The 12095-nt window shown below is 38.0% G+C and overlaps 1 protein-coding gene across 3 annotated transcripts in view; it reads left to right on the top strand.

Moving 5' to 3' along the window:
* MUSK (muscle associated receptor tyrosine kinase) overlaps positions 1–12095 on the top strand; it is an 88024-nt gene that overhangs the window by 33375 nt on the left and 42554 nt on the right. The window contains exon 6 of one of the 3 annotated variants that reach the window (XM_024757276.1): positions 11837–11866. The exons of the other annotated variants lie outside the window; for them this stretch is intronic. Within the exon in view, the coding sequence (XP_024613044.1) occupies positions 11837–11866 (30 nt within the window). The remainder of the gene's footprint in view (positions 1–11836; positions 11867–12095) is intronic. 3 annotated transcript variants of the gene reach the window in all.

The following is a 12095-nucleotide window of genomic DNA, read 5'->3' as shown; positions in this document are numbered from 1 at the left end:
GTTCTGATTTCTCAATGAATATTTTCTACACTTGTTTAGGTGTTATTGACTCATAAAGTAAATTAACAGAAAGTTCACATAGAAAAGTGAAGCACTCCTGGGTGAGAACTATATAGCTATACTGATTTGCCATTGGCAGGGAAGTCTCTGGTTTCCCAAATTCCATAGTCACCTGGGATGCAGAAAAGAGCTGTCAGTCTCACAACGATGGAGGCTCTCCCTCTGGAAATGTTAACCCCTCTCTCGGGTACCTCTGTGACGGTGGGCTTTAGGATAGGCCTCATAGCAGGATAAATGAGGGCCAGAGAAATCTGTATGTCATATTGCATAGAAATTTTCATTTTCTAAATGTTCATTTTTAAATATTTTACCATATTTGGAGTGAATCTCAGAGTCATTGGTTTCTTACAACAAGCATTGGCTGATTTTTTGTTTCTTTATTATGCATTTTAATATATCTATGCATTTAAATATATCTGCCCCCTAGCTAAGATGGTTCCTTAGCTGTCTCCAGATATGAGAATGAATATACAGTTATAAAACAAAGATAAATCAATCATATTGGCTCAGAAAGATTTCCTTATATTTAACTAGAAATGTTCCTTCTGTTTGAGATCATTTCTTTTAATTAGTTCCTCACAGAGGTAAAAACATCATTTTCAGTAGCATAATCTATGTAGTCTCCCCTCCCTCCGCCGGCCCTGAACAATGATACTTGCTGCATTAGTTTTGGTTGAAGAGAGACAAAGTGACTTCTCAGGGACCTATGGAAGGAATTCTCTTCTAAGTCAAGGGACAGTGTTGTCTCTTTCTCCAATCTACTTCATGTTCTACCTTAGGCATGTACACATCCAAAGAATGATCCCTACTGTTTCTCCTATGTGTCTTTAATGGAAACAGTTTTCTCCTGAGTACTCGGAAGTACTCAGTACTCCAGAGTACTCAGTGGCAGGGCGATACCACCATGGAGTGTGATGATCTGAGTGGTAGAGCTGAAGTTTTCAAGGAGAGGCTGCCATCAGGGGAGGCTTTGAATGACCTCTGAAGTACCAGATTCTTATTTTACTTTTCCAATTTTGACGACAGGGATATTCTCCCTTAAAAAATGTTTCATAAACACTACACCACAGAAATTAAACACTTCTAATACGATAATGTAATTAGTCTTTTTATAGCCAGAAAGAACATGGTTCTGAGATTTTAATCATTGGAAAGGATCCATTAAAAAAAACTACAAATATCTAATTTTCTTATATTTCTCTTCTATTCTTACATATTTTCCTTATACTTCCCTTATATCCTTTGCCTTAATTATTAATGAAATGATTTATTTATTTGGAGCTGAGGGCGGATCTTATACATTCTGTGAATATCACATTCAGACGAATCCTGCTTTGTGTATAGAAACTGGTTGAGTGTAGAATACTTGAGACCCAAATTAAAACAGATGGATGTTGGAATGGATTGGGCTCCCTGCTAATTGCATTTTCTATTATTGCCTTGTTTCCTCTTGGAGCTTTAAGCCATTAAGGAAAAGGTTAGGCAGAAGGGAGGCTAGAACCAAGGGTTCTCAGTCAGTGATGACCAGTGGAAAGAGGTGGCTCGGCATAGTAATAAAGTTGCAAATGAGAGCCCTAGAAGCAGACCGAGAAGAGAACAGAACCCTTCTACACAGAGGGCTATAGAGGGTTACACAGAGGCTCCTCTAACGTTTAAACAACTCCTTATTTGCAGGGGGCCCCAAAAAGAGACCCATGTCTCCACACTTGGGAGAGGCATTTGGGGGAGTGAGGAGGAGGGAAGGTGAGCCATTTGGCAAACTTGATCGGCTCCAGGGCAAGAGTTTCCCAACACTGAACAGGGCACTTTATTGCTGTCAGTCCCTTTCTCGGCAATCTGAAAAGCTTCGCCATGTATCCTTAGGGATGATCTGGTCTATTGGAGGCTTTTGTTGTTGTTGAAGATTTTTGGCAAACATACGCAGTATATAAGTAAAGACCCAAACAAATACACACATAGGATGTCCCAGAGGCAAATGGCAAGAGATCTAACTCTAAGAGATCAGGACTGTTTTCAAAAATGTTAGACTTCTGGCTGTCTTCTTTCCTAGAGATCAGACTTCCTTACTGCATCTAGAAATGCTTACATACATTTGATTTGCTTTTTCCTTTGTTTATGCTGCAGCTCTTAATATGACAAATGCCACGGAGAGAGGTATTTAAACCCCCAACGTGTGCTGTGCTCTCAGTGATTGCAGTCTTAATAAAATTTGCAGTGGCCTGTTCCCGGCATCAATTCTACCTGCCTGATGCCACTAACAGCTTTGATTTGCTGTCATGAGTACACTGTGCATTTAAAAACCAAAGAAAAGAAACAGGCATAAACCTTCAATAACCCAGGGGGCTATCATGGGGAAAATTAAATCTGCATGATTAATAGGGTGCATGCTCTAAAAGAAGGGTTTGACCCCTTGATTTCAACTTTAGGGGAGATTATGCTGCATCCTCATCTAGAAAGTTCTGTAGTGCTTTTGAGAAACGTTGGTAAAGTGGTCCTTTAGTTGAAGAGTTGTCAGTAAAGTTCTCTAAGGACAAAAAGGTGTTATATAATGACTATGCACTGAAAATACAATACTTCAAGGTGAAGAACAGTTAGGCCCTCTTTAATCGCTTTTAAGAAAAGAAAATGGGGGGCTTCCCTGGTGGCACAGTGGTTAAGAATCCGCCTGCCAATGCAGGGGACACGGGTTCGAGCCCTGGTCCGGGAAGATCCCACATGCCACGGAGCAACTAAGCCCATGAGCCACAACTACTGAGCCTGTGTGCCGCAGCTACTGAAGCCCACACGCCTAGAGCCTGTGCTCCGCAACAAGAGAAGCCACCGCAGTGAGAAGCCGGCACACTGCAATGAAGAGTAGCCCCCGCTCACCGCAACTAGAGAAAGCCCGTGCACAGCAACAAAGACCCAACACAGCCATAAATAAATAAATTAATAATAAAAAAAAAAAAAGAAAAGAAAATGTGCTTCAAAGATTTGTCTTCAATTATTTAAGATAATCAAATTGATACAATGTTGACATTACATCGTTTGAAATGAAAAGTTCTTGGGACCTAAAATATGCATCCTCTAATTGGAGTAAGCTTTTATTTTCATTGTTTAGGTATTAAAATGAGATGTACAAGTTCAAACATACATTCACCAAAAAAAAGGAAACCTTCTTTCTCTTTAATGCATTAATTCGTCCAACAAAGATTCCTTGAGCGATACACCAGGTGCTGTATGAGACAGAGAAGACCATGCCATCAGTGGGCTTAATTTCAAAATGTAGCTATTTTGAATTATGCAAAGGTATCACAGAAAGCTGTCAGGACTCTATGGCAATATGGAATTCAAACAATACGTTCACCTGTTTCCTTCAGAGATCCAATATGTGACTTTCAAATTTTAATTAGTATATTTATTTCCACCAATGATAAACTATACAAGGCATGACTTTTGGAAGGAACTTAATGTACTGGCTAATAACATGGGCTCTAGATTTTTGAGAAAACTGCCTGGGCTCCAGAGACTAGAGTCAACCGCTTAAGTTCAAACCATGGCTCCACCACTTACTACTTATGTTAACTTCAGGTGGGTTACTTCGTTTCTTAGTGCCTCAGTTTCCCTACCTGTAAAATAAGGTGAATAATACTTCCTATCTCATAAGTTGAAAAAGAATAAACCTCAATACCAAGTTTAGAGCTCCTAGAAGAGTGCTTGGAACAGAGAAATCACTCAAATAATAGTTATCAATATTAGTTCTAGAACTAAAGTAACTTCAGTACAACGAAAGCAACGACTTAAGCAACTGGAAAGACGTTTACAGCTCTTTACTCCACGTGTCATCTTTATCCCTGAGGTAGAAGCAATAAAGTTCCATGCAAAAACTAAATTTTTATTTAGAATAGAGTTGATGTTTTATTAACTTTGGTTCTATCAGAAGAGTAGCCATCGACTTTAAAATCTGAAATGAGCCCTAGAAGTTATAGCTCAATCCCTTAGTCTTCAGATAAGGAAACTTGAGACCAGAAAAATGATTACTTTGCCTAAGTTATCCAAGAGCTTGGATGTCTTAACCCCTAGACCAGGACATCTTTCATTACCCCATTCTTGAGTCTTTTCTTTTTCTATGTTTATGTTACATAGATCAGTACTCTGCCACTTACTAGTTAACGTGAGATTGGATAATTTACTTAACCTCTGCAAGTCTATTTCCCCTTTGTGAAATGGGGGCAATATGACTTGGAACATAAAGTTCTTAAAAGGGGCTGAGATAGCATATATACAGTGTCTACATGGTAGCTCTTCGATTAATACTGGCTGTTGTTGGTATTGCTGTCTGCTTTTTACATTGTTATGAAGCTGGATGACTTCCATCCAGAGAATACTGCTGGTTAGGCTTCTCAAATTTCATAAATAGAATGTCAACATTACCAACTGCTTCTCTTGCTTCCAAAGAACATAAATCTACCCTCAATCAGCAATGCTTTGTCCCTGCATTCTTGGTATTTGTTAGAGATTTTAACTTTGGTTTGGCCCCATTGTGACAAGTGATATAAGGATACTTATCTAAGGAGCTGTATGAAGATGTGCCTTTACCGGCAAACTAGAAATGGGCTGTTTGGAATCAAACTGTCCCCCCAAAAAAAGTATAAAAGCAGGAAAGTCGAGGCAACCTTAGTGCATACCCCAAGCTTACATCATATTTTATTCACTACAGAAATAGCGGTTTGCCAAAAATCTTGTTGAAAATATTGATCACTCCATCACTCACTGCTCTGCAAAACATCTTAAGTGAGAAATGGCTTTAAAAATTAATTTAGTGCCGGGCTCCCCTGGTGGCGCAGTGGTTGGGAGTCCGCCTGCTGATGCAGGGGACACGGGTTCGTGCCCCGGTCCGGGAAGATCCCACATGCCGCGGAGCGGCTGGGCCCGTGAGCCATGGCCGCTGAGCCCGCGCGTCCGGAGCCTGTGCTCTGCAACGGGAGAGGCCACGGCAGTGAGAGGCCCGCGTACCGCAAAGAAAAAAAAAAAAAAATTTAGTGTGTGGGAAGAAAACAATGGTCTCTCTTGAGACCATTTTGCACTCCTTCCTGTAGCGAGAGCTATGTACTTTATTTTCTTTTTTGCTCTAGCTTGCATGTATCTCAGAATTTAGTTTGAAGCTTAGTCATAGTATCCGTTACACTAAACCAACAAGAGGTCTCCTTTTCTTAAAACTAATGTGTTGTTATTTCATTTAATTTACTGTCACACCATTGATTAGACTCACTTCAAAATTCTCTATGAAAAGAGATGGAAATAACAAAGCTGATGGACTAATGGAACTCTTCCTCCAAGGTAGTGGTTTCCAGGCATCAGTGCACATCAGATCTTATTTAAAGGCGTAGCTCTAGGTTGCATTCCCCAGGGATTCAGATCTGATGCGTCTCTGTTAAGGCCTTTTAACAATCTCCCAAATGATCTTTACATAGGTAGTCTATGAACTACGCTTTGAGAAACATTGATTTAAAGATTTCTACCTGGAATGTCTTCATTCCAGATGAAGCTTAAAAATTTAAGAAGAAACTTAGCTTATTCACCATTAGTATTAGGATAGCTTCAAATTTATTCATTTGTTGAGTGCCTACTATATTCCATGTGGTGAGGTAAATCCAAGGTTACAGAGATAAATAAGACATGGTTCATTTCTTGAAAAGTTTTCAAATTTAGTGAGGAAGGTGAACATGCAAGCAAGTAATTACAATCATTAAAGTTCAATATATTTGCAATGATAGAAGTTTGGGCAGGATACATACACAGGACAGGGGAGACAGTAAAAGGTCAGGGAAAGCTTCAGAGAGGTGAGGTCTCACAGGGCTTTGATGGATGAATGGCAGCTCATGGTACAGATCACATCTCAGTGAGGGAGGGGGAAAAGGCAGACTTATCATGCTAGCACAGGCACACTGACCCCTAACCAGGGAGTCAAAGATGGACTAAAGAGTTTGGGATAGTATCTGTTGGAGGCGCTATGAAGACCGGAAGGAGCTGCAATTTGACTCACAAGCTATTTGAGTTTATAGTCTATGCTATCTTTCTTGGACATCATTTTAAAATGGGTGTATACCTACCATCTCATCAGCATGGGACCCTACAGTTTGGAGGCCTATCTATGGTCCTATTGGGACATCCAGAATCCCATCTCAAAGGCTACAGAAATGTTCCCAAGCCAAGCCCCTTTAGACAACTGGGATATTACCGTGTCACTTAAGATTAAGGTTTTGACTCCTGTTTCTTTTCCCAGATAAAATTTCTGGTTAGCTAAAAAATAAATAAATGATTTGAAAATGCTGGTTCTTATTAAATTTCAGCTTCTTTGACTACTGTCAGAGCTCAGGTATCTTCCTTTTCACGCGATTAGGTCACAATGTCATTTAAAAGTAAACGAGGATTTTGATAAATATACTGTAGTTATATACAGTGTTAACATTGGAGGAAACTGAGTGAAGAGTACCTGGGAACTTTCCTATGCTTCCTTTACAGCTCTTCTGTAAATCTAAAATTAGTCCCAAATAAAATCGTTTTGAAAGGGTAAACTAATAACGACTTCTGTCCTCATCATCAAGCTGTTTAGCATCTCCTCCCATTAAAACCAGAAGATAATTTTTTTAAGAATGAAAAAAGTGAATCAGAACCAAAATTCAACTTCTGACTTACAGTTAAACTTGTAATGTACTTACAGAACCATTTTAACAAAAATATTCCTAATAGTTGCTCTAGCTACGTCGAGGACTGAAATCAAAACAAGTTAACCTTGTGTGGCTCTTATCTGATTTCCTTGGTAAACATGTCTTACTCACAGTCATTATTCACCATCCATATTTACAAGCTAGGAAAATGTTATTATCTCAAAGGCCACAGAAATGTTCCCAGCCCAAGCCACTTTAGAGAATTGAAATGTCACAGAGGCAGGCTAGCCTGACTTGGAGGAGAGAGTCACAGTTTGTGAGGGTACCATGTATGTTTTTCTAAAGGAACTTGCGCTCCCATCCCTTCAGAGATGGAGCCACAGTGGATAAACCTCTTTATGCATTGCTCTGCTTCAAAGGGGACAGAAATGTAAACAGTGGCAGCACACCAGGATTGGGTTTCTTTGCTTTAGCCACCAAGAAGTCAGGAAAGGAAAACCAGGTATTTACTTAGGTTTATCATTACTATTGTCAGGTTTTCTTTTAATGATTGGAAAACAAAAGAAGAATCTGTTCAGAAACAAAGTACCACAGAGCCTCACTGTGGTTTCTTTTCAACCACCCCTGAGCCATTTTTTTTAAGTATAAAATTAAAAATTAAAATGACCTTTTTTGTTCTTTGTGATGGTTGTCTACTAACAGGCATCTCTGACTCAATAATTCTTAAAATACCATGCTATATGAGACAAATGTAGCCTATTTAAGAATGGATTCAAATAATCTAATATTGATTAGCATCTATGTTTTAATAATAGGGCCTGAAGAATGGATTTCTCTTTCTAGAGTGATTCTTCTTGGATAATTGAGGAATGGATTTAAGCACAGGCTTTTAACACCTACAGAAAGGCTATTCAACATGATCAATATCTGGGATGCAGCCAGCTAAGGCAGACTGAAATTTAAAGACAAGATAAAATAAAATAACCTTCTACCTCTGAAGTCAGTTGGAAGAACAGCTTTCATCAGTCAGGAAGATACCATAGAGATAGAAATAGCAAGCAAGCAAGCAAGAAAGAGCTAGAAGACATGGCTTCACAATTAGCCCTCAGTACCTTCTAGCTGTGTCTTAGTTGCTGTATTAACTTGTTTGTACAAATCATTGCACTTAATCTTCTTCATAATTCTATGAGTTGGGAGTCGATACCTACATTTTCTGCGTGAAGAAGCTGAAGTTCAAAGAAGTTGAGCAAATATCACAGATCAAACAGCTAATAAGCAGTAGAGTGAGGACCCAAACCCAGATCCACTTGCCTGGTTTGTTTTCAGGGTATTATATATAACTGTAAGGGAACAATTCTAGTAATACGATTTTGATTTCCCGATTTCTGAGTATGTCCTTAGAAAAAGCCCTAGAATGGTATTCTTAGAGTACCAGAGATTTCCTTAAGGTATTGCCTAAGAAGAAAATAATAAATGATGCCATCCTACAAAGAGCAAAGAATGTGCTATTTCAGCCTCCATTGAGACTTCAACTCTAGATAGCCAAATTCCTATTATCTTCTTGGCTTTCCTCACTCTTACAGTCAAAAGAATGGAAATCGTCTCACAGGTCTGCCTGTTTTCTCTTCTGGTTTCATTTCTTTCTTTCTACAAGATCTACATGACCTGTATTATTTAACCAAATATATTCCTTTTATTTCCGCCAGAGAACCTTGATGACTTTCCCTCCTTCTATATAACAATACATTTCCCCTCCAAACTTCTTCTCCCATCAACTAATACAGTGAACTGAGTAGGAAAAAGTTAATTGACCTTAGAATCAAGTCATATTTACTTACTCTCACACACACACACACACACACATATTCAAAATTGGGGAGATAGACCTTAATAAAAGCAAATATAAAAATGAGTACTGGGTATTCAGGACTTTCAGTGGAACCAATGACCTGTTTTATTATATGAACGCAAATAAAAACTTACGCAAATTTAGATTCATAGAGGTAGAGTATTGAGAAAGAGTCTTGCTATTCTTTGAATTTGTGAGACTCTTGGTGTATGTTAGTTTTAGTTCCTGGTACCACAAGATAAGAGGATAAATTACGAAAAGAGGGAAAGATAAGAGGTGGTTCAAAAGTGAGCAGTCAGGATGGTAAACTGGGGCTAGCAAGCTTGGAAAAATGAGAATATTTGATGGATTTTTTTTTTTCATTTTTGTCCAGTGGATAGAAGTAGGAACTAGGTCTTGGTGAGGGGGGGGGGCGGTAATTATAAGGAGACTGATTTTAGTTTGATTTAGAATATATATGTATATATTTTTAAAACACAGTTGTTCAAAATGGGTTGATATGATAATGCTGAGTTCCTCATAAACCAAAGTGTTCAAGAAAATGATGGATATCCTCTTTAACTTGGATGTTGATTTTATCTCAGATTATTCCAATATGAGAAGTCTCAGATTCTCTGTTCTAAATGTCCTACTGAACAATCCCAAGAAAGCAGAGACGGAAAATAAATCACTATCCAACTCTTTTTTAAAGAATTTCCTTTCTCTACAAGAGACTGTGCTGGACTTTAGGGGAAAAAAAGACGGCAAAAGCAAAGTATGCTATTCTGCTCCCTCCTCCACCCCGTACTCCCCACCCCCCAAAGAAGATTACAAATCACATTGGAAGACAAGACTGATGCAGTACACATAAGGCAATTAAACGAAAAGTTAACAATTAAGTGAGAATAAAGACCATGAAACAGAATACGTAAAAATTGATAAGAAGTAAAGCAATCAGTTTAGAAGACAAGAGGGATCGTGGTAGGCTAGGCAAGCAGGATACACGGAAAAACTAGGGCTACAGTTTGACCTTGAAATAACAATCTCATACACTAAATGCTCGTACTCAACCTTAAATAGTTTGCAGGTATTCTTGCATATTTGTCTCTAATGTAAAGTAACCTCAATTGTGTGCACATGTGTGTGAATGTGAATGTGTATATTAATACCTAAGCATATGTAAATATGTATCTATAAAGATGTATATTTGCATTTGTGTATAGAAAAAACCTTTGAGAGTCTATATACGAAAGTATAATTTCTGGTGGAACTTCCAGACCTCCTCCTAGGAAAATGGCAAATCTCAGACATTCTTTCATCTTCCGAGTTGGTTCTACATATCTGGAGTGGAGGAAATGGGTGCATTAGTTCAAAACTGCTTCCAATTCCAAACAGATCAAGTAAAATGAACAATAATGACAATAGTAACAACAAGGTGAAAGATGGCAAAGGAAAATCAGCATTGCCCTCAGAGTCTACTTTAAAATACAGCCCAGTAAAAGATCATGGTGTAAAATTAAAAGGAGACTGAGGATTTACCTGTACTTGCTCTAGAATCCTAGCGAGAGTAGTGTAAGAGATGAGTAAATAAAGTTCTCAAAACTCACTTAAGGCCCTTCAACTTTAGTGGAACAAAATTTTGGAGATATAGCAGCCAGATAATAAAGACACTTAATATTCCCAGAGAAGTCCCTTGCCCATCTCAGGCACTCATAAATAGTTATTTGGCTGGTGAAAAAAAAAAAAAAAGGGTTTTTTTTCTAAGCTTAGAAATAAGCACAATTGTGCTGACGAACCTAGAAAGATATGCGCAGCCCAAAGGCATTCAAATATAATTTTTCAGGTCCAATCTGGTCCAACTATGGACCTTTATTTACTTATTCTGATTAAGATCTGTGTGGCAAACGGAATCTCTGCAGTTTTCAAGTGTCCAGATGACCAGTTTTTAGCATGGAAAAAAACTCATTTTTAGCCAACATGACCTTGATACTTAAAAAAATAAAATAAGAATGTGCCACAGACTTGATTGGTGGAGGTAGGGAAAGTTCAGAGTAAAATCTAACTGGGAAATTATAAGTTCACTTAAATTTAAGAGTATTGGGTATTAAGTACCAAAATGAGGCCTTCTCACTGTGATGCTAGGTTAGAACAGAAGATTTGGTGTCTGAAAGTTGGAGTGGCATTTCTGGGTCTGGGTCTTCATCTGAAGCAAATCTGTGAGTCTCAGATTCCTTGTCTGGAAAATGGGCTGAATAATATCAATCATGTACAATCAGAGAGATATGGTGAGGATTAAGTGAGATAATGTACAATGTGTGTGAAAGTCTCCATAATCTGTCAAGAATTATACCAATGTATTCTTATCACTAAAAGTAGTTAACAATAGCGTTGCCATTTTATACTAAAAAAAATATTGTACTTGGCTTATCACTAATTCAAAGAAAGGTCTATTCTAACTATACTCCAATAAAATTAAAATATTTTTTAAACAACAAAGAAAGGTCTAAATTGACATGAAAAAATAAATCTTCATGATAGAAAAATAGAGCTTCATGTGGGCTCTACATCTGATATGGTTGTATTAAACATTTTGGAACAATTAATTTGGTGGTTGTCTCTTTTCTAGGATTTTTAAAATTCTAAAAATTCTCAATTCCGTATACCCAATTTAGATATTTTGATATTTTTCTTTGTAGCTTGCTTTACTGGTTTTTTCCTGAAAGAGAATGACTTGCTCCTCTCTGCTCTCTGAGCAGCCTCTGGGAATTGATACAGAGGAGAGAATCTCTGTTGGTTGTAGGCTCCGTTCTGCAGACACCCCCTAATCCTCTGTTTACCACAACATGAGTCTATTACCATAGAAATGATAGCTGAGATCCCAGATTCAACATCACTGACTTCACAGCAGGGCCTCGTAAGTGGAGAAGCCACGCTGACAAGGAGAAGCACAATCACTACTACTATTATCAGAAGAGTAGACAGTCTGTGGCCTTGAAAGAAAGGGTAATTGTCAACATCGCAATGAAAATGCATGAATGAGCTGTGTTGTTGGGATATGCTGTAGTTCATTTTCTGTGTAATACTGCCTGACTAAAAGTAACGATTGAAATTTTATGTCATTTAATAGTTTGCTTTTAAAAGGTCAGAAGTTTCACTTGGTTGCATTTGTCTCTCATTGAGATAAGAGACAAGCAGATTCTAATTCATCTTTACAGCACTGTTTCAGTGCTCAAAGGTTTCCCTTTTCATGATGCGTTGTTTTTGTTTGTGTTTGTGTTTGTCTTGTTTCTATTAATAGAAGAGAGTGAACCTGAGCAAGATACTAAAGGTATTTTTTTTTTGCTTTCTGCACTGCTTCTTTTTAAACGTATGGTTCGATTCAACTGTTTATTTCTCTGACTTTGTAAACAACTCTGAGTGCCATGATTTTGTAAGGAAATAACAAACGATGTACGGGGAATATTAATTCAGCATTTAACAGTGTTATTAGATGGGCTGCCTTATTACATAATATAGTTATTGAGCACTTACTTTTATTAAGAAAAGTTTGGATCAAC

This window comes from Neophocaena asiaeorientalis, unplaced genomic scaffold, assembly GCF_003031525.2.
Source record: "Neophocaena asiaeorientalis asiaeorientalis breed wild unplaced genomic scaffold, Neophocaena_asiaeorientalis_V1.1 scaffold432, whole genome shotgun sequence".
NCBI lineage: Eukaryota > Metazoa > Chordata > Mammalia > Artiodactyla > Phocoenidae > Neophocaena > Neophocaena asiaeorientalis.
The sequence above is the reverse complement of the archived record's forward strand: the minus strand, read 5'-3'. Positions and strand labels throughout refer to the sequence as shown.